Below are 27,525 nucleotides of genomic sequence, written 5' to 3'. Positions count from 1 at the left end.
GCTGTTGCAGATGGTCAGTGTTGAAAGTGCCACCAAGTCAGACAGCCGCCAGGAGTCATTGTTCGCTTTGAGTCGTTTGCGAGGCCAAACCTTGATGCGATCCTTTTCACGAGCCGGGAAGCGAGAAAATGAAAGCCGCGGCATTTTCGCGCCGTCTTTGAGTGCAGCATATACAAAGTTCAGAACACGCTACGAGCAAGTCTCCTTCCCGACCCCCCCCCCCCCTACAACTACCATCACCACCCGCACAACTAACAAAGAGAATTCCGCCACTGAGGAAAGCAGCAAAGCAGCCCCCCTCCCACACACACACACACACAGATCGTCACGCGCACACACACATATATAACACACACACACATGCGATCCTCTGCATTTCTGTACTTAGACAAGGAAAGCGTGGAAACCTTTGAACACACGCGAGCACACACACACACACACGCACGCACGAACTGACACGTCTATACAATTATTGTCCCCTTGTCTTAGCTCTCCAAGTTTCTCATACACACGTGACTAATTGCGACATAATAAACGAGATAAACAACACAACAACATATTTTTCCACCATCTTCCGCTTAGAGGAAAATTAGTATAGATATACAAATATGAAAAAATCGCGCCCTATCACATTTGAAAACCTCAGAGAAACTAATTAAGAAAAAAAAAATCGCGTCCTATTGCATGTTAAAACCTCAGAGAAACAAACAAAAAAAAAACCCGCGATTTTGGAAAAAGGAGCTTAAACCAATCATTATGATTATTATGACCATCCGTGTTACAAAAAGACGAAATCGATCTTGATTAGATGGCAAAGAAAAAATGTTAGTCCGATTTCGTTGCAGATAAAGCAAATGTGAGCTCTCAAAGATATGCCTATAGCATATAAATGAAGATCGTTTGTGAAAAACTTTAAGCAGTACAAATTGCACATAATTTGATAGTACCGAAGTTATGAGCTATCTTCTGCTTAATTTTGTGCTGTTCCGGAGACTTTTCCAACTTTTTATTACATCCATGAATAACTTCGGTGATTGGTTGTGATAGTAACATTTTTTGTTTTCATACATTTTGTGAATTTCTCATCAATTATCGCTACGACATGAGTTCAACAAGACGTCCGATGACGCAGTCAAAAGAATATACAAAATGAGATACATTGATTACAAACAAAATCTGTTTCTCCTTGATGTTCTCTCTTGTCATGAGAACCTTTTTTGGACCTATTTATATGCCCGGAGAACTTATGGGGGACGATGTTAGCAAATAGAGAAAAAAAAAGACAAAAAAGGGCAAGGTGGTGAAAGATACGTTAAAGTGGTGATATTATAGTTTTAGTTCAGATGGGGATTCAGGTTTTAACTTTTTGCGAGATAATTAGAAATCGCTCATATGAAATATCAAAGTGCATACAACTCTAAGAGAAATTCAAAGTTTATTTGACGAAAATTGGTTTTCAGATGGCTGAGATAATCTAAAAACGAAGGGTACCTAATAAAATTTGAGTCCCGCCTTTCATTAGGACCACTTTGTTTTACTTTGTTTTTGGAGATCTCAGTCATTACAGAACCAATTTTCGTTAAACAGACTTTGAATAACTCTTAGAATTGTATGCTCTGTAACATATCATATAAGTGGTTTCTAATCATCTCTCAAGAAGTTAAAACATGAATCCCCATCTCAACCAAAACTATACTATCCCCTCAAGAATATGCTTGAATAATGACGACATTATAAGTAATAGTAATAACTATGGTTTTATTTTTTAATTTTTATCTTTTAACGCAACCAAAAAATAAACAAACAATATAAACAATGTACAAATGACCAGCCTATAGCAATAAAAAGGTTCAGTTAAAACAAGTCACCTTAAACTAAAACTATGGTTTTATTGATTACTGACTCAATGATAGTGACAATAATGATGGCTTGTCCACACTGCGCCTTTAACACAGAAGTCATGGATTCAAACCTCCGCCACGGCATTCGTCACCGTGAGCTAGATATTGTATTATTGCAATTGCAATTGTCATTAATCACTGATAATAAGCATTACCGTTACCTCTCTTCTTTTTTTGTTACCGTCATGATTTATTGACATTGTCGTTATTTTTATCATTCTTGTTATCACTATTATCTTGTGCAACGTTCGCACACCCAACTCAGTCGACGGCGTGCCAACTTTGCATTTTCTGTTCAAACGCACAAACCCGCCCAAACCGATCAATAAATCGCCAAATGCCGAAGTACAATGAACTCATTTCTCACGATTCCATTCCTGTCATATGTAGCTTGCATTTTGTGTGGTGATTGACTATCAAGGGGGTGTTCCCGACTCGATTTGCAAGTAAATTCTTAATTGTTGTCATTGTTTTGTGTGCAAAAGTCATGTCTCTACAATAATGTAGCTACTGGTCATTTGAAAGAAAAGCAATCATAGATTTGTCACACAATTAACATCAAAGCAAAGCCTGGCATTTTCTGTACAATTTATTTCTTTAATGTCCAGGGTAACAGAAATCTATAAAAGTTACAAAGATCTGAAAAAAAAATAGATGTTTTCCCAAAGTATGACAACTTTGCTGTCTCAAATTAATGTAGCACACGGGGGGGGGGGGGGGGGGTTACACCGTGGAACATAAAGAGTTAATTCGGCGGTTGTAAAATAAGAAAATGATGTATACAGTTATAACACTCACAAACGCACAAACACACACAGACCCACGCGCGTCGCTCCCTACAGAGTGGATGATACTACAAGTACTAATTGAAGTGTGGACGTAGATTTGATTACATTGACCGGGGTCTTGCTTGTATAGGGTGCTTTGACGGGCACACTGAGACGTGGTGAGAAAGCGCCCTCTCAGACCAACCGTCATCACAGACTGACATGAAGCCATATGCCTTGAAATTTGCCCTTGAGGAAACACGCGCCTTTCCAGTTTCTTTCTGTGATAAAAAGAGCCGCCGCTGACTGCCAGCGCGTTCAAGATGGAATGATCTATTGAGTTGCGATTGATTCTAGTAAGGTCTATAATACATTAATGATTACAATCCCCTGCAACTTACATCAGCATTTTCCCACGGTATCATCAATGTTTAAGTATTTAACCATAGGTTAAACCCTTTAATGAACATGAGATTTTAGTCGGGATATATAGATTGACAGTGCCATAAAGAGAGTAAGGCGTCGGTGTATTTTGGATGTCGTATGCAATCAATAAATGTGGCGTGGCATGATCATGACACGATACGTCGCTACCGCTTACTATTATTGTCTGCAAGTCTTAATTATTTGTCAAGTATGAAACACAAGATGGCGCTATTCTTCAGACATCCATACCGATACATGACTTGTCAGTACAACGTGGTAATCTTACAGTCATCTCTCCCTCTCCCCTCCCTCTCTTGTCTGTCTGTCTGTCTGTCTGTCTGTCTGTCTGTTTGTCCTTCCGTCCGTCTGTCTGTCTGTCTGTGTGTATAATAATCTATCAGTAGTATTTAATAAGAGTATCGATAAATTTGTGATTCACATCAGTCAACAATCTCAATGATAAGGCAGTGACCGCGACTGCGTATCCTTTTGTCTGTACGACATGTCGTAGGGAATAGAATTAATGTTCATTTAGTGCAGCTTGTTAATAAAGACGAAGTGATGAAACGTCAATGCACCTTGTCCAAACTCGGATAATAATGATTATATGTCCTTCATCTGTGCAGCTTAACGCAAACTGAGCAATTTACAAATATCAGGCAGGCCTACAGATCATTTTCCTTTCCATCTCACCCCCACCAAATCATGTTTATGAGATGCTAAGCTTTAAATTTGTTGTTTTTGTTTTAAAAAAAGAAATAAGAGAGAAAAAAAATTGGGGCCCTATACAAATAATTTGCCCCAGACAATATTAACATAAAACAAACATTATAAATCTTAGAGATATTAAACAAGAATATTAAATATACCATGTCTCCACGTGGGAGCCCACAATGGACGGCTCCACAAAGGAGCTCATTAAGTCTCCACGAGGGAGCTGATCACTGACGAATACCTGCTTTAAATTCATATGCAGATACTTTCCCTATAATGGGCCGCGGTGGTATTGCTCTCATGCATCTTTATGTTCACTTCCAGTTAAATTTCTTGCCAACCATGCTTTCAAAGTCTGCATTATACGGGCGGAAGAATGCGCGGACCCTTTCTTCAACCTGCCTATCTATGATCGGATGTGGGCGCCCTTTATCATGGCCGAGACATCGTTTTGCCGGGTCTTCGTGAGTTCGGCAGTAGAATCCCTTCTCGTGGTCGAAGAAAACGGAGGACTCGTCGAAGAACCTTGGGATCCCGAGAAATGCTTCAACTTCCTGGAGGATGGGCACGGGGTTCGTCTGAAACTGGTCGCCGTCGATCACGATGAAGCGCTCCAGAGGAAAATCGGCCAGCCACTTCCGAAAAAAAATGCTGTACATCCCTCCGCGTATGGCCCAGTTACTAGTCTGCACGATTCCTCCGTGCTCGGAAAGCACCGATGACTCGAACGTGGATCGGCTCATCTTGTCCATGCCGCTGATAGTGAGGTGATGGACGTAATTGGACACGGCTCGCGTGAACGGATCCCGGACCACAAGAATGAATTTCGTCGTCGGAGGCATCAGCTTTTTCATCATGCCGGAGATGTTGGAATAGCGAATGTATTCGGGAGTCTTTTCCATGGTCACTTGGTACTTGGAGGAAATCGGCATTTGCTCACGATACCACTCCATTCCTCGAAGGAAGTGCTTATTCCAAAACCGGACCTCTATCGGATGGGAGTGAACGATATACGGATGAGCCTCAAGAAAAAACGAGAGAGCTGCTGCTCCACATTTCATGGCGCCTATGCCGATAACGGTCGGCAGGCGCCGCCGACAGTCAAGGGCTTCCACGCGCGACGAAGGCCTTCCGTCTTCGGGGCATGACACATTTTCCACCGGAAGGGCGGACTCGTTCATCCCTTGAGCTCTCGCATCATGGAATGGTGCGGAGAGCGTCCTCTGGTTGGCGGTAGATTCAGATTGTATTACGTTGACCTTTCGAGGCGGAAGTGACGTAGTGACGGGAAAGATGAATCTTGGGTCAAGGAGAGGGTAGACGAAACAAAATGTCACTGTCACACCCAAAATGGCGCCCAGGCTGCCGGCCATTAAGCTGTTCCTTGACTGTATCATGGCCACCTTTCTGTGAGGAAAATATACACAACCACGATCAGTTATCTACAATCAAATGTGTTTTTCTATCAAGTTACTCAACTTTTCGTCGTCATACATCTCAAAATAAGACCTTGATTTGGCAGAACAACGTATCTCAAATTTTGACAAATTTCAGGTTTTTAGGGTTTTTTTATACGTTCATGCGTGGTTGATACAATATCAAAATTTGGGTCTTCAATTCATTTATTGTTATTGTCATAATTCAACTAGAATTATAGTGATTTCCTATTTTGGGCTCAAATTTTGTTTGGCAAGAGATACATGATTTTACCAACTTAAAGGTCGTCAGTCACTGCTCCTCTTCCATTCGGCAAAACAAAGTATTTTGAGAAACAAGGTAAACTTTTTGTTGTTGGTAGTAATTTTGCCAAAACAGCGCGTGGGACAAGGACCATACTCCTCGAGATACACTATGCTTACTTGCCAAACAATGCAAAACGAAATGGCTACGATTTTGTTTGCAAAACCGCGTATCTCATTATGTGACGCTAAAAAAGGAAAGAAAATGACGCAACACAAGCAGGTCATTTTTTGTGACAATAATGTCATTGAATCCTAGGCGGATTTAGTTAATAGCCCTATGAAAACAACGAAGACAATGAAAAGAGTATAATTAACAGTTATAACTTCTAGAAAATCTTGCAACATAACAAAACTTGGTCTTGGACGAAGAACGGAGAGAGAGAGAGAGAAAAAAGAGTGTCATCGGAAAACAACATAAAGGGCAAAGAGACAAAAAGGCAAAGAAAGACAGGTGTAACAGAAAGACAAAGAAATAGAAAGAACTAACTCTCCTATTAGAGTGGACTTCACCCATGAATACAAACATTATCTGTTCTAATTGTGATCTCTTTTCACAAGGAGTATATGTGCATGAAATAAATGAAAAAAAAATTGAGCAAAGAACTATCTATCTCAAGAACCATCTAAGCAAGAACAGATGCAAACTGACGCAACAAACGCAAGAACATCCCCCCCCCAAAAAAAAGATATTAAACCAAACAAACAAACAGCTTTTACCCATAAAAGGCACGGGAAAGAGTTAGATTCAGAGTGACTCTCAACTGAAGCATATATGATAAAAACATATAGCCAGTATAATACACAGGATCTATGCTCATTAAAAGGTATGACATTAAACAGTATCTTCATTAATTTCATAGTGTGTCAAGCCGGTAACTGGTTCGTAGCGCCATGCTCAAGATTGCTCTTTTTACCAGTGATAATCGCGAAATCTCTTCGAGTGAGATTACGTTAACATAAACATGATAGACTGCAGCTGCAAAGAGCATATTTCTGTCATGATCAAAGTATACTATCAAATTACATGAGAGTTAATATAATGAACATTGATACAATCAACTAGTTTCACAAAACACACCTTCTTGCAAGGGTGGATACTGCATGGTGAACAGATAAAGGATTTCATGCTCAGCCCTCGAAGATATAAGGAGTGTAACATATTCATGTATACAAGCAACTAACACTATTCCTGTCCTGCACAGCATCTTTACACAAAGCATGCCAACGAAATGAACATTATCATAATGAAACACAGCAGTAGGAAACAAAATAATAGATACAAATCCAAAACTTACGTAAATTCAACGGCAATAAAACAACAGGAGATGTGCTACATGCACATGCGCCACCACTAACACCTCCTCTCGACACCAGCGCTTGCAGACTAACTTGTCAAGCACTCAAGAAACTTTCTGTCTTGTGCGTCTCAGTGACTGAGAACAAGGCGACTGGCGTGTTGCATAGAGTTAGATTAAAAATGGTCATCAGTGAGCAGGCACAGTTTTTGACTACTAATACTTGGTTGTTCAGTAAACATATACCAAGATAAATATTAGTCTCCAATTATTATTCTACAGCACTCTTAATGTTTGAATATGCAATAATATGCCTGATAGAGTGCAATTTTACTGTAGCAGCCTGCCAAGAGTGACAGAATCTACTCTGCACTCTGCATGATTAATATATATATATATATATATATATATATATATATATATATATACATATACATATATATATATATATATATATATATATATATATATATATGGGTCAGAATTTTGAACGATGTACAATTGAGCCAAAACAAGGCAAAATTTAAAAAGTAGAAAATTCTCCAAATCATTCATCTTACCTGAAAGAGTATAACTCAAGCTTTAATATGAACCCAATTATACTAGGATTTTCCCAGAGGAACAAGTTTTTATTCACCACTGAAGTTTACCATGTCCAGAGCAGCGAACGTCCGTGAGGAATAGTACTGCACATACATTTGAATACCATTTAACATAGTTTCCAAAGATCTGATTCAGTTCAAAATCCTAACGGAATATCTGAAGGGACATGTGTACGTGATTGCAGAATATTAAGCTTGTACTCTTAACCTGTACGTTATGGTAGACAACTGATGATTTAACTAAATTCGTCATTTCTGTGGAAATATTGCTCTTCCGCTAAACACTTTCTTAACTTTACAGAAACTCAATATTTTCACCTCTTATTTCACTATCCCATACTTCAATCCTCACTCCCAAATAATAATATACCTTTTTAAGGTGTATCTCATCTGGGCAGTCTCTATAACCCAACAAACATAGCATAGTTTTCATCACGGAGGTTCGCATGTAGCTCACGGACGTTCGGAACAAACAAGATATTGAACAATGCAGCTCTCTTGAGTTGGAAACGCATTCTACTCACAACAAACAGCAATTTCATGTCGAGAACAAACTCCTCTGCAAAATCCTGAATAGATATTACCAATTCTCAATTATATAAGCTTGTTTATCTTCTCATACTGAGGAATCAAAGAAAACAATTTTTCCATCTCTCGTAAATGAACGTACAAACGTACGTGTAATCTCAGTGACGTAGTCCATCCTTGAGAACGAATATATTTATCAAAATTTCGTTATCATGAAGTAAATATTCAGGTCCTAAACTTGTTATATAGAGTCTACAATGCAAAATTTGCTTTTTATATAACGAACATGATCACAGCTAAAATCATGACAAAGAATCAATATAGAAAAACAACAGAAATGTGCTCCGTTATAGAAATACGAAGTTTAGCTGGGGAGGGCACGCGAATACGTTAGGAAGAAATCCCTCTGTGTTTGCTCCTTGTGTTACACACTGTTACCGAGGAGAATTTGTGTTATTATATTAGTCAGAAATGATAATAGGTTCGATACTGCGAAGTTTCGTCATAACAAGACACAATAAGTCCATATAACTTGGATGGATGTTTGTGACTTCGATATTATACAATACGGTTTGTTATAACAAACCTTTTGTAGCGCGTCATTTCGGAGGCTCGTTATTCATACAGTTTGTCAATACGAAAATTGATAGAGTTCGTATAATTATGAAGCTTTTTTATTCGGTAAATGATAGGAATCTCCGAAGGTTAACCGAAAGGCTTATTTATTGGAACATGAAAAATTATGTTCGCTTATCCAAATGTGGAGAAACAAGTTAACAACTAAAATCCTCCAATTTCAAAACCTCATAATAACTGTTTTCACCTAAACGAATATCAGGCCCATTCCACTTTTAGAAGAACGGACCTAAAAATAATGATCCTTAATATATATTTTTCGAAGAACATTTCTAATAACAAAGCTCCTAAATTAACTACATTTTTTTCCATTTTGGAATAACAAACCTTTGGACATCGGAGTAACGAATCTTTGGAAGAGCGAACGTATCAAAGTGCAACCTTAAACCTATTCTTAATCATTACTTTTTTTAACATGTGTTTTCAAAGTAAGCACAAAAGCACAAACAAATTGACGATCTCTCTGTCTCTTAAATGTAAAATGAAAAAAAAAATCTTGGAAAAAATTACAAATGAATATTGCTTTTCATTGACGAGTATAAAACAACACCATGTGATGATAAGCGGAGGATTTGTGTGTTTTCATCAGACAATAATTGTATACTGCATGAGTTTTGTTCGCTTGTGACGGCATTTCGATGAATAAAAAACATAAACAAACAAACAAAAACTTCTCCAGAGGAATTTGGTACAACGGGAGTGCACTGGCAATTCTTTTCTCTGTGTGTTGGAGCTCGATCCCTTCTCTGTTTCTCAGTCATTTTCATTCAACTGCTTCCACGTCCTTTTGAAACTTTTCCGTTTCTTATTCAACACATGCTCATTACAGACTTCTTCCGTCATTATCCTGAATGTGATTGTGTAGTACTTTTCGAATTTGTTTTGGTTTGTTTTGTTTTGTTTTTGTTTTCTGTTTGGTCGCAGCATGTTCAGGCTACTGTAGGAATGAGAGAAAATCGTCATGAAGAGAAAAATAAGAATGAATTAAGGCATTTAATATCATGACAATTACAGCGAACGTCCGTTATGGAGACCAAAACTGGATGTGTTCTGTTTGAGACGGCAGCTATCATACTCAAAAGATAAACACTTAGAGCACCTGTCCCTAAAAAGTGGCACTGATCCTCTTTCTCCTACTATGTAATCCACTGACTTATTCAACCAACGAACATCCGTGAAAAAAACGTTTTCCATTTGTTATTACAGGTAAATTGAGTGCTGAACGCTATTCACTTTCGGGTATGAGCGGCTTGGTGATTTGGTAATATTTTCAACTGACATTAATCTTATGTGCAGTGATATATTTGTAATTGTCAGAAATTTCCTTTCTCGGACAGAACGTCCGTGAGCGAAACTTTCAGAACCTGTAACAGTACAAATTGTCTCCAGAACCTCATTAGAAAGAAATTTAAACGCACAGAAATTACAGATTACACAAAATTCCATTTTACTATAACTTTGTTTTAAGTGTTTAGCTGTTTTTTGTATAATTACAGGGAAAACAAGCGTAAAATTGTGAGTAAATTTTCAATTGTTTGTTCATCATGATCACATAACGCCTTAAAAATTCTGAAACTACTGCTCTAAACTCATTTTCTACTTTGTAAAACTTTATTTGTCACTATTCGAGCCAAAAGTTTTAAAGAATACAGGACACTTTCGGGACAAGTTATCCCTATCGGAGGGATTGCATACGTCACGGACGTTCTCTGGAATTATCACGGACGTTCGTTCTACTACTAGGGTCATGTTCCAGGACGGATAACTAATCGGCAGAGAGTACCTAGCCTTCCTAACTCTTTCAAAAATTTGAAAATGTATTGTCAATGCAAATTATTAGAAATTTGACATCCTTACAACATATGTATTGCTCAGAGGGGGATCAGGAGGTGAATTTTCAGAGAAAATATTGATTATTTGCTTGGTTTTTGATGAATTGCATGGTCCAAAAACTGTGGACGAACCTCAGTCCGCTCCAAAAATGGCATGCAGCTCCTCGGCTAGAGAGCCAAAGGTAAAATGCACCTTCGCCATCAAAGCAAGATGGTGTCCCACTCGAAAACGTTTTGATAATCACGGACGTTCTTTTTTTCTTGGAGGTTCGTCTAAAAATATAATTTCGGTTCCTATTTGACAAAGGATGGACAGAAACTCAAAACAAACATATTATCGTGTTGCTAGATCTTAGTTGATTACGACTCAGAACAATATCGCCAATAACGTTTCATGGGCTACGATCTTTATTAGAAAATAGCGTGACGAAAACTGAGTATAATTTTGCATAAAAGAATATTACGTCCCATGTACTGCCAGCAGACGTACAATTTTTGCAGGATATGTTCATTAGGTGGAACATCAAATTTTCGTATACGTTACAGTTGGGACAACAAAGTAGAATTTGCAGCAGCGATAGAAATAAAAGCATCACGGACGTTCGTCTGTTTAGGACTTTGATATTTTAATTGTTCTCTGTAATTTTATACGTGCTCATAAAGTTCTTATAATTTTGTGGTACATACCCATGATATGTCAGATCCAGAACGTGGTCAGATATTAGATGCCACGTACCATTAAAAATGCACATCATTAGTTTGAAAAACAAAAATTATTGTGAAAATAGCGTTTTTACCGTATTTTTACGCTTTAAGTCCTTGTGAAATGAAAAATATCAGGCAAAAGTCAACCAAACCATATATTTCCTGAAAGGAAATTTACCAATCTTTGAGATGACATGAAAAAATCTGGTTTCTTAGATCATCCTGGCGTGTTCTAAGGGAAAGAATGTCATAAGGTACGAAAATTGGCAATTGTACATCGTTCAAAATTCTCACCCATATACATATATATATATATATATATATATATATATATATATATATATATTCATTTATTTTTTGTTCTCCGCTCAGAGAAATAGTACACAAAGACAATAGTGACTGAGACTCTATGTGAGAACATAAATAGATACATTTTATATATTCACCACATCATTCCATATTATCCCAGCGTTGCAATGATTAAGGAATGGTGACCTTTAATAAGGTTTGTGTCATACATGTAGTTACCAATTTGCCATCTTATTTTGAAATGTACAGGTGACTAAAAATACAAGATTAGCTAAAATGTTTTATCTTTGTATAATATCATGTTTTGTCCTGTTTGAATATAAAATTTTTTTATATCTGCGGCTTCCCTACTGCTCGAACTTTCTTTTTCTTTCTTTTTTTCCTTCAATTAGCAAATACCCTATCAAAGAAAAAAACAAAAACGTTTTGATAGGTCATTAAAGTTTTGAATAACCAGAAAGGTTAATCTAAGGGCATATGTGTGACGACGCATTGATAACACACGTGATATTGTTGACTGTAAATTACAATGACTGAGATAGAGCCTACACGACACCACTCATGATAAAGATTTGTCTGTACAAATGTCATTCGTCGTCAGACCATGGTGTGCCCTTGGAAAAAAAAACAAACGTTTTTACCGACATGGTGTTATATTGTACCTCCATGGTACCTACCAAACGTGATTAGCTATTGATTAGCTTACCCATGGTTGTTAACTTTAAAAAAAAAATGTATACTAAGCAGATACTGCTTAGAAACAAAATAGAAATTGCTATCATAATCCCAAGATTACATTGTATCCGACCCTAAAGGTGGAGAAATACTTTTATTATTATTTGATTATCGAGGTCACAAAGACCGTCAAAAGAGTCTGTGGTATAGGCTCCTACCTGTGTTACAGTTTTAGAAGAAAATTACTGGTTATCATATTTCATTCTGTTTCACTATATCTTTCATATTTGTGTATTTCTTCGGGGTTTTTTTTTTGTTTTTTTGTTAGGGGTGATTTTAATGAGGAAAAGAGAATAGGTCTTTAACGTGCTAAGCAAGTACTTGAGTAAAAAGTAAATCTGTGGTATTTTTGCTGCTGAGACTTTATCTTTACATCAAGGCCAAACCACACACAAAAAAGAGCGAACTATTTGTATAGGTCATGAGAAAAAAAATACTCAGAAAGGTTGAAGGGCGTGAATGTGACGATTCATTGATAACTGAGTACACATACTTCATTGTGTTGACTGTTGGTCGATGGGGGAAATGACTTCACGACATATCGACACTCCATAACTTAAGCATGTTGTTTGCACAAAGATCGCTTGTTGCTACTCTTGATTCACCCACGTAACCGAAACGTTTTGTACCGATCACTACGAATGCAAAGAGTCTACTTTTTAAAAAGAGTATCTGAGTTTTTGAAGAAGACCGTGTGTTTATTGTATTTTTTTCCACTGGACAGGTTTGTATTTTGTTTGTTTGTCTCTTTGTTTGTTTTGTTAGGGTGTTGTTAACGAGGAAAGTACACTCTAAAAAAAAAGGAAATGATAATCCAACATTTTGAAATTAATGTTGTCATTCCCCAACATTTTTGTTGATGTTAAACTTAGCGGTCAAAATGTTAGATTTTGCCATTTCTGGAATAGTAGTTCAACATTTTGAATGCCAAATTTCACAATTGGAGTTTGAAATTTAACATTTAGAGGAGTGACAATATTAGAATTTTGATTTAGCATTTATTTATTCATTTATTTTAAAGTTTAATCATCCTTGTCACAAGCACCAAACATTTACTTATTGTTCCCCTTTCCGGGTCAAGTTTGTATACTTTACAGCTGCGCAATCGCCACTACGCACAAAATGAGCAGTGCCTAGCGACGGGTTCTTGCTGCTTTTGTACTGGCGTGAAAGTAATATACATGTAATTAGCGCGTATCAGGGCAATTACTCCCGAGGACAATGTATACCTCCGGCTAAACACTAGTTAGTGCTAAGGTTAAAGTCAAGATTATGGTTAGGGTTGGGTTAAGGGATAGGATTAGGTTGCGGATTAGGATTAGGGTTAGGGTCAGGGGAAGGGTCTGTGGTAATCGCCCTAGCCCCAATAAGTGACCTTTAGATCTGCGACGCGAGCGCTCAGACGACGCTACTCGATATTACATTCGGCGCTCAGAGGGGAGACCCACTGTGTTCTGCACATGCGTTTAAAGACAGCTGTTTCCATAGTCAAACCCGAGAGAGGGTGCGTCGGAAACTTAAGCGTCGCAGGTCTAAAGCTTGTTATTTTCCATCTTTATGTAAATAACACACTAAGTATCGTCTTGTGCAATTTAAACCTCCAGACATAATAATTGCACCTCAAATGTCAAGGCACACTAACAGGAAAGGGATTCAAGGGGGCGCTGTTGGACGACGTGATGTCCAGTCCTAGCGTGATGTAGCGCCATTGATCGAATACCAATACGAAGATCGACGATCTTTTTCATGGTAAAAGTCTAAGTAAAGTAGTGTTGGATTGGAATTCCAGCAGTTTTTTTTTTCCCGAGAGCCTATATTTTGTCAGTAATTTGCAGGGTAGCTGATTGCTTTTAATATCATCATACCTGGTGGTTGATATCATGTGAAAGCTCAACATAAATGGGAAAATGTAAGATTTAGCGTTCAGATACCTTGTAGTAGTTTGGTTGAAGTTTTCAAGATCTACCAAGATCTACCAAGCTGACCGTTACCAGTAGGGCGCTCTCTACTGTTTTGACTCGAGATATGATTGAAACAAAGATTATATTAGGTGTGATTGCGGACGCGTAACACCCGTAATAACACTGTATCTGACTTGTACCTCCCTCGGATGATCACGTAACTCTCTAGAAATTTTGTACCGCGGACATTGGTTTCATTTTTTTCTCTCTGTTTCTTTTTTTTAAATATTCTTCGACGTTTATGGGCCCTAGTTCATAAATCGTCATTCCTTTCAATATTGTATCAAGTATGAATATATCTCATACTAGCATCTGGAAATCTACACCCTACAAGCAGCAATGTTTTGATGTAGATTCCTCACATTCCACATGTTTAATTGTCTTAAATGCTGTATTTGACAATTCACCCATGCATTTTTTGTCTTGTACAATATGTTTAAGGTTTATTTGCTTTGATCCCCCGTGTGTCAAAGACAACAGCACTACACGTACATCGGCACATGCACTAATCGGTAACTAGTGATGGCCCGGCAAGCGGGACTTTCAAACCAGTGTTGTTGTTGTTGTTGTTGTTGTTGTTGTTATTATTATTATTATTGTTGTTGTTGTTGTGTGCTATTGTTGTTGTTGGTGGTGGTGTTATCGTTGTTGTTGTTGTTGTTATTGCTGTTTTTCTTGCTTTCATAATATGAATCTGAGACCCTAATTTGTATAACTCATCTATAAGACTTTTCATATGTGCGCCATATACTTATATACATGAATAAAATTTTTTCTCTACTCCTGATATAAATCAATGATGGTTTATCACACAAAGCTCTCTCTCTCTCTCTCTCTCTCTCTCTCTCTCTATATATATATATATATATATATATATATATATATATATATATATCATATATATGTACATGTATATACACATGTATATAATATCAGAGCAAGGAGATTCAAGAGAATGGAGTGACAACTGTCTTATTTCCCTTGCTAGATGTTCGATGCCGCCGCTCAAAAATATTTGAAGCATGTGCCAAACAGGATCTGCCACCCAGATAGGAAGACAATATGACTCGTGTCTCATTGCATAATCACCAGCCACTTTCTAAGGAAGATATGTCTTTGTGATGGTAATTACTTTCCGCTATCCCTTCTTATACAAGGTAGGTGGTACAGACACGAGGATGTGCGAATAGAAATTGCGCAAAAAATGCTGAAATAAAGATGAAAATTACTCGACTGGGCATACCCGGGCACTAATCTGATATATCTATCAATAAAGAATTATATTTGAAGATTATTCCATGTTAGTTTTATGTGTTGGAATTAAGCGGAAAAGTGATAAAACCGGCTTTCCAGGATGGTACAGTTTTAAACATTTTCACATGATACAGCTCTGATTTACACTTTTGCACAAATTTCTGCACGGGATTGACTTTTGTATTACATGCTTTACCATTTAGTGAAATTTCAGTTCATTTCATTTCATAATAAGCAAAATATGGCCAATATTATGCTAACGTTCAAAATGAATCTTCAGATTGCTCAGCAAGACGGCGGCTTCGAACATCAATCATAAAGGCACAAATGCACCTGTGAAATTCTTTTGTACATCAATAGAAATCTGACAACCGTTTATATAATTGCACACAGTTGGAACTCCAACTCTTAAACCTCCTTGGTCAGAGTAATTACTCTACATGGAAACGGTAAAATAAATGTAAATGATAACTGCATGATAGAAAATAAAGTGTACAACAGTTAATATGCTATTCACAAATTTTTGGGAGTAATTTCTCTATTTTCCTGCTATTACCATTGATTGGCCAACATGTGGACTATGAAATACTACACACACTCACACACGCGCACGCACACTTACTATATATATATATATATATATATATATATATATATATATATATACATATATATATATATACATACATGATTAGGTAAGAAGTATGCCAAAGAACGACATAACACAAAATTTTCAGTCTTTTACGGTTTTTTTAAATTCAATCTTGTATTATCCGTATTTACACAATTCATTACACTGTTTTAGATATAGCTGCTTCCTTTTCCCACACTCACATTTTTATTTGCACACAGAGGAGTAACTTAACTCAATGTTTTATTTATCCTCGTTGGAATCATACACGCTGGTCTGGTCGGCGAACCAGTCTCACGTATAAACGTGTATTATGACCCCCATTAATGAAATCCTGTTCGGTGAGTGGTCGTCATATATAATGTGACCATTCATACCACTGATATGATGTTAATGATGTTGAAAACAAAAATGCCGATATAGAAAATTGTGCTAGGCCGTGACGACATTATTGGTATAGTGCACTATACCATGAATGTGGTCATATTAAATGCCATGGACCAATGGTCTTTGATCGATAGCGTGTGTAAAGTGCTATCGGGATCTCGGCACAAATTTGGATGAAACTGATCCATAACATATTCATGACCAGGATTACACTTTGACTGATAATTATGAAAAGTGTAAACAATTATATATCTGTTTACGCTGTTATTTTCGCGTACATATATTTTCGCAAATGAGGTCATAGACATTTTCGCGAGATGTAGTTTTCGCGAACTGACGCCGACGCTAACGTAAATGCACTATTACCCTAGTGCATAAAGACATTTTCAGGTGTTGATAAATTGGCGATCCAACTGTGTTTCGCGAAATTCGTTGGAGGGATATAAAACGAATATATCATGCATTGTTTAATTCGAGCCAGTCATATATTATAATGAAATTCTAGATTCCGAGGTGACAGAATGAAGTGCTATTCCTGCCACCTAAAATTTCAACAAGCGTCTCTCAGTGTATGTGGTATACGATAATTGTTTACAATACTAGCCTTATCAGTTGTTTTTATTCTCCCTGTATTTCCCGTGGTAATAAATAGTGCTATATATGAATTTGCTATCAATATGATCCATGGTTTCATTGTCATTTTGTTTTTATTATTATCGCTGTAATTGTTATCATTATTATTTCCTGTATCTCCTAAACCTTTCTTCATATTTAAACCACCATTGACATCCAAGTTTCATTTTTAGGAATCGCGTCCTTTCATAAAAGTTTAGTATTATTCTTCGCATTCGCCAAGGTCAGGTAAGGCAATTGAGATATAATATACAATCAATAACAGAAAACACAGATGGGCATGACAAGACACAACTGCACATAAAAAAAAAGACAGAACCGATAATTGTTTGTTATAATTAATAAGATTGTATGAAGAACTTTATTCCTTGCAATCTAGAAGAGGAAAAGTCTAACATCGGTAAAATCGCGAGGTTTGCCGTATGGTTAGGGGGTCAATGTTCCCCCAGCTCATCACAGTGTATCTGCCCTTACAAGAAAAAAACACTAAACTTTGTACACAATACTACACCCTTACAACTACACCGTATTGCTATTAAGCCTACTTCTACATCAGTTACTCCAAATACTTCTACACTACGACTGTACCACTTCTATTACTTCTTATATCCTGCGCCTTTGAATGTTCTACAGGTGTATGGCGTAATGGTATTCATCATCATCATAATTATCATTAATATTTTTATACTTGAAATAGTCTGTAGAAACCTTTTAAGGATACTATCTACATCAAAACAGATCTGTTTTGATGTAGATAGTATCCTTAAAAGGTTTCTACAAACTATCGATATGTTACTAGTTTTTATATTACAATGCTGCGACAGTGAAAGCTTGATCTTAAAGGGGATGGCTAGTAACCGATCAGTGGGAATCAGTGGGAATGCTGAGGGATGATTGTTCCAATCCTTGTGGGATTCATTTAAGAGTACATTATATATCTACTGTTGTGTGAAAATTTTTTGCTTCAGAACGGTCTCATATTCAAGTAATGTGCAGATTAATGCCCCGTCACTGACCAGGGACGCTTACCTGGAAGCATTAAACTGCACATTACTTTCCAGCATTCCCACTGATTCCCACTGATCAGTTACTAGCCATCCCCTAAGAAACGGAAGGCATCTTCATTTTCATAACCATATTCCCATATTTATAATTCATATCACAATAGAGTATTGAATAAACATCATAACTACATCGAAAACTCAGTCATGAGATCAATGGAGTGTTTGTGATTCCGACTTTCATGCTCGACTCTCTCCCTCTCTCTCTCTCCGAGACTGGGGAAAACCAAGACCCTTTCAAGTCACAAGAAAGCTTGTATATCTCAACTCACAGAATTGGGTAAACACCACGTGGATTGAAAACTACATCTGTTTATGATAGTCTCGCATGTCAAATGATTAAAAGGAAAAAAAAACTTTAGTAAGTTACGGTAAGATGTGCTATTGAAACTCGTCGTTGCTATTGAGGTATATTTTCTGGCGTCCATTACAATATGATCACACCACCTCCAGATTGATAGTTATAAGGATGAAAAGATAACAGATGCTAGCTGTGCACTAAACAGTACCTACAACGTCTCCAGAACATGATTTTTAATGTGAAGCACTGTAACATTATATAATATGTATACATATAATACATAATATGTGCCTGTGAATGCCAATACTATTAAGTCTTTTATGCTTACAATGCAGCATTTCGCAGTGTAATAAATATCAAACATTCCTAACGACGAGTTGTGTAACATCCATAAGTTTCACATTGGTTGTTTTTTTCTTTTTACATACGAAATAAACATAGGATGAAGTGCTGTCACGCACCCTCACAATTTTGCTTATAATGCACATTATTTGACCAAAAGTTTTAACTCATTTTGGACATGAAATGCAAGGAAACGGAAAAAAGTCTCATCCCTTTATCAACTCAATCATTTGCAACGGCCCGGTTCAAAACCCACAAAAAGTCGCAGATGGGCATTCACCATGTCCATGAACCAAAATAGTCATTTGGGTTGACCGAATCAAATATTTAAAAGTTTATCTCACCTAAGGGAGTAATCTCTTCTCTATCTAATGTCAAAATTTGGCGGCTTGAAGCAAACTGAAATCAAGATACCAACAGTTCTTTTACGGAAAACATTTTTTTTTTTTTTTTTAGGGGGGGGGGGGGGGATATGCGCTGCTTTCACTGTGATTTCCATTGATACTGCTGCACAGCATGCGTTGGTGACCCTAATCTTAAATCATCTTTTCTCCTTTTTCTAAGAAAAACTGCAACCCCGAACTCACTCTCTCTTATTTCAATCCCTTTTTGAATGGGTTAGGGTGATCCAGTTTTAACGAGTTATATATCGTTTTAAAGGTTAGAGATTACTCTTTTAGATAAAGTGGAGAAGTAAAATTAATTTCCGCCAACTTTTTGTGGGTTTTGAACCGGGCGGTCACATTATTTCGCAATTTCATTTCTAATTGTTTTAAAGCAATGGGTGACTTTGTAGAGGGAATTAATGTAAAAACGATGATTTTTTTTTTAAATATACCAAAAGGATTTTCTTGTGAGACCATGACAGCATGATCAATTTGATAAATTTGGCTTGTCAAATTTTGCCGCAGATTTGTCGTTCGGCTGCATGGGCTACTGCTACACCCCATGTGGTAAAACTATGTAATCTATACGTATTTGACAATACGTCAAGATAAATTCTAAATGCACAAAAATCTGAGAAGAAATCATTTTCTTGATCAGACTGGACTGACCATGTTCTTGTCCATTTACTTTCATATTTATATTAATCATACACAAGCTTGGATTGGCAGACCGGCTGCTCCTACAAAATAAATGTATTATAGCCAATAAACATCCACGCAGTCATGTATACCTGCATGCATTGTTTATGTGCAGTATATCTTATTACTGGTCAATACATGTATCCACTTTTGGACTTGCACCTGTCGAATAGTCTTAACAAAACTATACCTGTCTCTTTTGGCAAAAACTCACGACGTATCTTCTACAAGAACGCTATCATAAAATGTAATGATGTTCAGGACGCGATGAAACAAAGCTAAATGTGTGTCAATGGATGTGATTCGCGCTGGAATCAAAACTTCTTTATAACTAAGCAACCCAAACTGATTTCAGACTGTGTGTATTGCACACATTTAAGGCTAATTGTCTTCCTCAACCTCGTTGATAAAATGAGGGGAAGTGCGAATCGAAACAAAGGCATATTGACAAAACATTATTTAAACGATACTACAGGTATTTACAGCGGTTAGTAGTATTTCATTTTTTTTAAAGCGAAGAACTGAAATCGTCCATAGAGGAGTCATGCAACTTCAGACTCGCAGCGATCTAGTGCTAGCAAGATAGTGTAAAAGCAAAACAACGAGGAAGATACTAGTGTTGTTTTCTGTGGACAATTTGCAATCTATCACATTTTTCAGTCGCTTCTGGCACAAAGTCTTGTAGTCATATTAACCCGCGTCAAAGACGGAAATAAATCACCAAAATAGGATTTCTATGAAATCACCTCCTTGAATAATCACAACAAACTGCAGCCTAATAGATAGACAAAGCAAAAAGTAGTTCACGTTCGAAGCGAAAAAAAAACAAACAAACTCAAAAAAAAAACACACCCGATCTGTACAATCCATAGCCACATACTCAAGGAGAGTACAGTATAATAAGAGTCATTTTTTTAAACAAGAGAATCATGGTGGGGGGTAACGAAATCGACTATACGCAACGCGAGACATGAATATAGTGTCCATGTTCGGCGATTTGGTCGTTCTGACAAGAAACTGTTTGAGAGATATTCACTCCTTATGACTGTTTTTTTTTTCCCCACCATGACTTGTACCATGATTTTGCCGTAACGGACCGGAGTTACCAAACACACCTGGACAAACTGAAAGACATTTAGGGTCTATAGTTTAAAAGTTGTGATAATATGCAACGTGGGATAAATTTCAGAGAGGGAAGTTTTCCTAACACCAAGTGGAGTCATCGAATGTTGAAAGTTTATTGTAACACTCGGTGAAAGTTGGAGGAAAACTGGAAGATATTTTTAAAGGTTATGATTATTATTTTTTTTTTTTGTGCGCGTATTTTGGTCAGTACATGTGTTGCTGAACGATGCAAGTGGATTGTACAAGAAATTTAAGAACATACCTTTAAAAAAAAAGTTAACATTTCCTGAAAATGTTACCGCTATATTATGTTTAGGTAAATATCACTTGACCTGTTGACATGTCTTCGCCAACCGCATGTGTGTATGTGATTCTTTTCATATGTTCTCAGTATAGGTCTATAACTCTGACATCACGAAACATTCAAGAGTTCTCACAAATATCCAGTGGGCACATGATGTTAACTAAACGAAAAAAAAATCATAATAATATATTAATGAATCATCCAATTTTCCTCAAACTATAATGTGCCACTAACTTTTTTGTGTTTGCTGAATCCATAACTTATTACAGCGTACTATTATTATAATTTTTTTAAATTCTTTTTGTTTATATCCTTCACCGTCTAACATGAGTGTCGAGTAGGCCTACACTGGTAGGTCATCAAACATTGTTATTCATATTCACGCGCATGTCGGGATCACGGAGAACGTCGACCAGCTTTTGCCAGAACACGTCCCGCTCGCGCCCGGGCTGGTCGGGCCACTTGAGGTAGGTCCGATTCATCATCGTCTTGTGCAGCTTGTAGTAGCGCGTGAGCTTGTTGATGGGAATGTCGCCGAGCACGATGATGATGAGGACGTCGCGGTGGATGATGTTGGCCATGGCGAACTCTCGCTCCATCTTGCACCACCGGCTCTCCAGGTAGTTCTCGCTGAGCAGGCAGATGGTGAAGCGGCTGTTGTCGACGGCCTCGACGATGCTCTCCATGATCTTTCGCCCGAGCACGAAGTCGCGCTCGTGGACGCAGAGCCGGAAGTTGTGCTGCTCCTCCAAATGCGGCAACAACTCCTCCTCGATCTGAATGAGGGGAGAAAGAGAGAGAGAGAGAGAGAGAGAGAGAGGGGGGGGGGGGTGAGAGAAGTGATGAATGGGCTTCATCTTTTAAAAAAACGCTCCGATACTGGTAGTCTATCGTTAAACGAGACCTCTGGATGATTTTCAGACTTTTGCATTTGACCATCTGCATGTAAAAACTGATTATAGTGGATACAGAGTTTCAGAATTTACAGTGAACTGGATGAGGAATAGGTGTTTTCAAAATTCTTAACAGATCATAATTAACGAGGATGATGACATAGCAGGTTCACATACGAATGCATGATTTGGTGCTCCATGAAGCATTTTGTAAAGCATGCATATTTGATATTCTAAACAGGCAAAGTTGAAGCAAGTTTACAGTGTTGTATAATTTGCTACATTACTGGGGAACGCGAGCTTCCTACGTCATCATCCTCGTTCAGTGAAATTTGTTTTGGGTTTCTGAGAGTATATTGGTTTATCTGCTCAAGGCCGGACCACAGTAGATTCCACAAATCTTTACATGGCACTACGGATTTTGTACTATATGAAGCGAAATTACATTAATCGTCTAGAATGCCCCTTTAAAAGCTTGAAAAATACACAAAGGAGAATTGTTCCAAAGTAACAATGAAAAATGATAACGCATGAAAAAAAAAGAACATTAGCCAATTCCCTCTCGAGGCATTTTCAATTTTCAAAGTACTCAAGTATCAAATCGGAACCCCTATAATCAGCAACCTTGGTAACCATCCTCCTGCACCCCCCCCCCCCCCCCCCCCCCCCAGGTATGGGCACAATACCACCTGTCAGTGTTTGAAGGGAGCAGTCGTGCTATGAACCTGTGGGTTAAACTAAGAAATTCAGCATTTGCAAGAATATGTCTTGCTCCGTTTGTGAGGTCATTCATCCATGTTTATTTTCCCTTTAACTGAGAATTGTTTGCAAATTGAATTTACGTGTATAATGACGTTTCTTTATGATCTTGTGTATGTATGTACAATGTAGGGTGTGTAAGTATGTATGTTCTATGTAATAGCATGCATGTATTTACATGTATGTATAACTATGTATGTATGTAGGTATGTTTGTATGTAGGTACCTATGTATGTGTGTATGTATGTATGTATGCATTTCGTTCCTTCTAGAGGGCTTTGGAGGAGGATCTGCGTACCATCAACACTAAATCATTCAGATTTTCTCAGGAATATGTTTTAATAAAAAAAAAAAAGATTAGCGTTTGGTTTGTGTATAAATGGAGAATAGTTAGTCCCTATCATATGGTGTGGGCCCTACTATGTCTTTGCTTTGATTAAATTCAGAGTAAATGGAACAATCTACCTGAATACCTTAAACAGATTGACTCAACACAAAAATTCAAATTTATGTTAAAAACGTACCTGTTCTTCAAACAGTGCAATGTCTGAGCACATGCAGCTGATAAATGTTAGATGATGAACATTTAGACACTGTACCTTCTTTTTTTCTTGTTCTGTTTTTTAAATATTTTCCTCTTTCTCTTTATTTTTTCAGACGTTTTAATGTGATAAGCGTCTTATAAATATTTTGAATTATTATCATTATCATTAAGCATTGGAATAATGTACATTGTGTGTGCTTTTATCTTTGGTTTGTTTTAATATGATTGTGCTGTCGCGTTTGATTATTATGGTCTTGGTTTGCACACCTATAGAGAAACAATGTTCATTATTGTATTTGCAGGCACTCGTAAACCCTACGATGGATCATGACAATAGCATACCAAAGTGATGATGTCACAGCCTTTTGTTATAGGTTTGGTTGGAACCAGGTGTGAGCATGGTTAGCAACAATAGTATTCATGCATATTCGGGCCAGGTGAGGTTGTTTAGAACCAGTTTCCATGGCGATGAATGGTTGTTGGATATCACACTTCGGTGCTCTAAGCTTACTTTAGTTTTGCTCTTGTGTAAACAAAGCCGAGAGATATCTCAGACGGACGATTATCATATTATTTTCCTGGCACTGCAGTTAACTTTTGTACGCAACTTTTGTATACAATAAACCCAGGCGATATCTGAGGCAGATCATATAGTGAACTTTTCCATCACTTAAAGGTATATTTACCATTTGCTGATGAAACAAAACCCCAGCTTTAGTGCTTCGAAATAGTTTTAAAATGTAAGTTACGGATAGAAACAACCGAATGTAAAAAAAAAAAAAAATTAGTAAAATCAATGCTTAGTATTGTTAAATATACAAAATGTGAACATTAGTTATAATAACATTGTTTCTAGAATAAACCGTCTACAGTTATGGTTTATTGAAAAAAAAAGGATAGTGAAATCTCCCTATATTTTAGATTTTATTACAATTTTTATATAGTAGGATATTTTGTGGTACAACTGATTTACACATATGCACCAAATGTGATAACTGTTTTTTTTTTTTTGGGGGGGGGGAGGGGTTGTTTTACAAGTGTATTCTAAAAGTTGTCTCGCGCAATTTACAAACGAGTGGCATCACACTGAATGTTTTTTTAATTTGATATTTTTTTTAGATAAGTTTCGATGGGTTCGAAACGACACAAGTTAGTATTGATGGTATTTCCTTCATTTCGCCTTGCCAATTCCCGTTTAAAGTGAGTTACCTACCCAATCTTTGTCCTTGTTGCAAAACGAGACGAATGCATGGTAGAGAAAATTCGTGTCGTCTCCACCTAGTCTGACGTAATGCTTCCTCTTGGCGTTGATGAGATGGAAGTAGTACATGATGTACCACCTGAACCTGACAACGAGACCCGTGATGACAGCGATGCTTGCCGACCCGACGCCGATCAAAATCCAGGCGTAGAGGGGCAGCTCGTGGTCGCAGTTGAGATACTCGGGGTGGAAGCTCATCAGAGGCTTGTTACGCATCGACGGTGGAGAAGCACATTTGGTCTTCTTAAGATCGACGACGGACACAGTGGTGGTGGACAGCCAGTTTCGGAACCACCTGAGGTCACAGCTGCAGGAGAATGGGTTGCTGATCACCTTCAGCTTCTCCAGGGAATCAAGGATGGGTTCCATGATGGTGCTGTTGATCAGATTGATCTGATTTTGGGATAAATCCAGAGAACGCAATGAGAGTCCGGTGAAGACATCGTCCTGTAGGTGGGATATCTTGTTACGACACAGAGAGAGGCTCTCAAGACCGCTTTGGTCCACGAACGTACGGTTTGGAATATTCTGGAAGCCGTTGTTGCACAGATCAAGATACCGCAACGTCCGCAGATTCCTCAGAAAGGGGACCATAATGGTTTCATTCCACATATTGTACAAGTTGTTGTGTTGGAGATACAAAGTCTCCAGTTTTTGTAAGTTGGCGAATGTGTTTACGTTCACTGCGGCCATATTGTTGTTGCTTAGGTCAAGTTTCTTCAGAGCGCGTAGGCTTAAAAACGGAGAAGGTGTTATGGTAATATTCCTAAGACCTACAACGTTGAGATACAAAGTTTGGAGCGACGTGACATGTCGGAAAGCATCGCCTGATAGGCTCACGTTGACGTTCGCTCCCATATCAAGGACTTCAAGCTGATTCAGGCCTTGAAATTCGTCTCCTGTAATGTTTTGAGAAATCTTGTTGAGAGCGAGTTTCAGGTACTTCAGCTTTGGCAGACCATTGAACACATTGGCACCACTAAGATTTGCGATAACATTTTTATTGAGGTACAAATGATCAACAGGAGCAGGCAACAAGGATGCAAACATCCCTTCGCGCAGCGAAGTCAACTTGTTGCCACTGAGATCAAGAATGCGCAAGGCATGTAGACCCGTGAACGCGCTCTTGGTAATATCATGAATGTCATTTCCCGCGAGGGAAAGATTCGTTATATTAGTCAGACCCGTGAACGATGAATCCAGCTGGGTAATATTATTCGACGATAGGTCGAGAATTGTCAATGACGAATTACGCAAGTCTTTGAAGTTGTCACCATCCCATTTCTTAAGACCAATGGCACTAAGTAGGAGCTTTTGTGTTCGGACGTCAGAAAGAGCGATGGCCAAAGAAGGTATCACTGAGGGATCCGGTCCACGTGAGAAATCAACAGAATCAATTGAGCGGAACTGACGGAACACCTTACTCCCCACCTCCATAATGCTATTTTCAGACAGGCTAAGAGTCGTCAGTGACGTATTTCTAAGCGCAACAAAGTCTCCGTCCTGCAAGGACGTGATCTTATTCTTTCCCAAGTCGAGGGTCCGTAGCGCGGGAAGGGACAAACCTGTCCCGAAACTGGCCGACTGCAGACGATTGGAGCGAAATGTCAGCTGGCGGAGTTTCTGCAGCCCTCGAAGAGCCGGCCCAGGGATGCGCATTAATCCGTTGTTCATGAACGAGAGATCCAGCACTTCGATGTTGCGCGTGTGGTTGAAGACGTTATCGGGGAGCTTGCCGACCTGGTTGTGGTGAAGGGTGAGCCGCACCAGTCGACCCTGGTCCTTGAAAAAATCGGAATGGAGCTTCGAGATGCTGTTGTACTCGAGCTTAAGCGTCGTGAGCCGAGTCATGCCGCTGAAAGACTCGTTGGTAAGGCGGCTGATGCTGTTATGGGACAAATCTAGCGTTTCGACAGTTTTCGGAATGTATTTCGGCACGGCGTGGAGACGACATCGGCTGCAATCGACATACGTTGTGTTGACAATCGTACACGTGCTTGGAAAGGGGATGACTGGTGTGGGGTTGGGCTTGGCATCGGCAGGTGGCGTCCACCAGAGAAGAGCCGTCACAATCACGGCGAACGAGGCGGCGGATGACATGGCTGCCCTGATGAACGGCAATACAGTTCTGATCTATGTATCGGGGAGAGGGAGTGGGGGGGGGGGGAGAAAAACAATGGTAAAATTCATACAATGACGAATGTATAAGTCACATGCAATCTATGGTGGTTGATTAAAATTAATACCAGCTCTTGAGTCTTCCAAACAGCATCTAATTTACAACGAACAGCAGGACACGTAACATTGACTCCAGTACAAAATTGTTTATCTATTTTGTGATAAGCCGTACCGAAGTTCGCCTATATCTATCAAGAGTATACACTATCTTCACATCGAGACACCCCACATATTTCTTCATTCACCCCTCCCCTACACATCACATTGCTAATGTACATTATAAACAAACAAACTACTAAGGGAGTATGTGTGAAAAATACACAGAGAGGAGAACACGTACTAGGTAGACCATAGTAACATTGCACAAGAAATACTAATACAACGCAGAATAGTTTATTTCTAAGGTATTTAAAGTGCCGTGATTATATTGATGATAGGGGCTATTACCATTATATTCATTACTATTATCTTTATCATTATTATTCTAATTATTATTATCATTATCATCATCATCGTTATCCTCATTGTCATCATCATTATGATATTGTCTTATTAATTAGTACACACTAATTTAAAAAATACTACTATCCCAGAGTGGCCTGCCAGCTACTCTG

General features: G+C 38.1%; 2 protein-coding genes across 2 annotated transcripts; both read right to left on the bottom strand.

Annotated features, from left to right (window-relative positions):
• Nucleotides 1-4,122: 4,122 nt before the first annotated feature.
• Nucleotides 4,123-5,181, bottom strand: LOC139732600 (heparan sulfate glucosamine 3-O-sulfotransferase 5-like). Its single transcript, XM_071643457.1, has one exon. The coding sequence runs from the start codon at nucleotides 5,179-5,181 to the stop codon at nucleotides 4,123-4,125; it is 1,059 nt and encodes a 352-aa protein (XP_071499558.1).
• A 16,454-nt stretch (nucleotides 5,182-21,635) lies between these two features.
• LOC139732587 (toll-like receptor 4) lies at nucleotides 21,636-26,860 on the bottom strand. Its single transcript, XM_071643444.1, has 2 exons — nucleotides 24,686-26,860; nucleotides 21,636-22,052 (listed from the first exon to the last, which is right to left on the bottom strand). Exons 1-2 carry the CDS (start codon nucleotides 26,831-26,833, stop codon nucleotides 21,636-21,638), a joined length of 2,565 nt encoding a protein of 854 aa, XP_071499545.1. The 5' UTR covers nucleotides 26,834-26,860.
• Nucleotides 26,861-27,525: the final 665 nt, after the last annotated feature.

The sequence above is a fragment of the Diadema antillarum genome, unplaced genomic scaffold (assembly GCF_040938485.1).
Source record: "Diadema antillarum isolate AM-2024a unplaced genomic scaffold, OU_Dant_1.0 seq00000439_RagTag, whole genome shotgun sequence".
NCBI classification, from domain to species: domain Eukaryota; kingdom Metazoa; phylum Echinodermata; class Echinoidea; order Diadematoida; family Diadematidae; genus Diadema; species Diadema antillarum.
This window is presented reverse-complemented; position numbering and strand designations above follow the sequence as displayed.

Excerpts from the sequence above, each read along its gene's own strand:
- LOC139732600 (XM_071643457.1), bottom strand. The coding sequence starts at position 5,181 with ATGGCCGGCAGCCTGGGCGCCATTTTGGGTGTGACAGTGACATTTTGT.
- LOC139732587 (XM_071643444.1), bottom strand. The coding sequence starts at position 26,833 with ATGTCATCCGCCGCCTCGTTCGCCGTGATTGTGACGGCTCTTCTCTGG. Across the intron at positions 22,053-24,685 it reads GCAACAAGGACAAAGATTGG|ATCGAGGAGGAGTTGTTGCC; the intron begins GTAGGTAACTCA and ends CCCCTCATTCAG.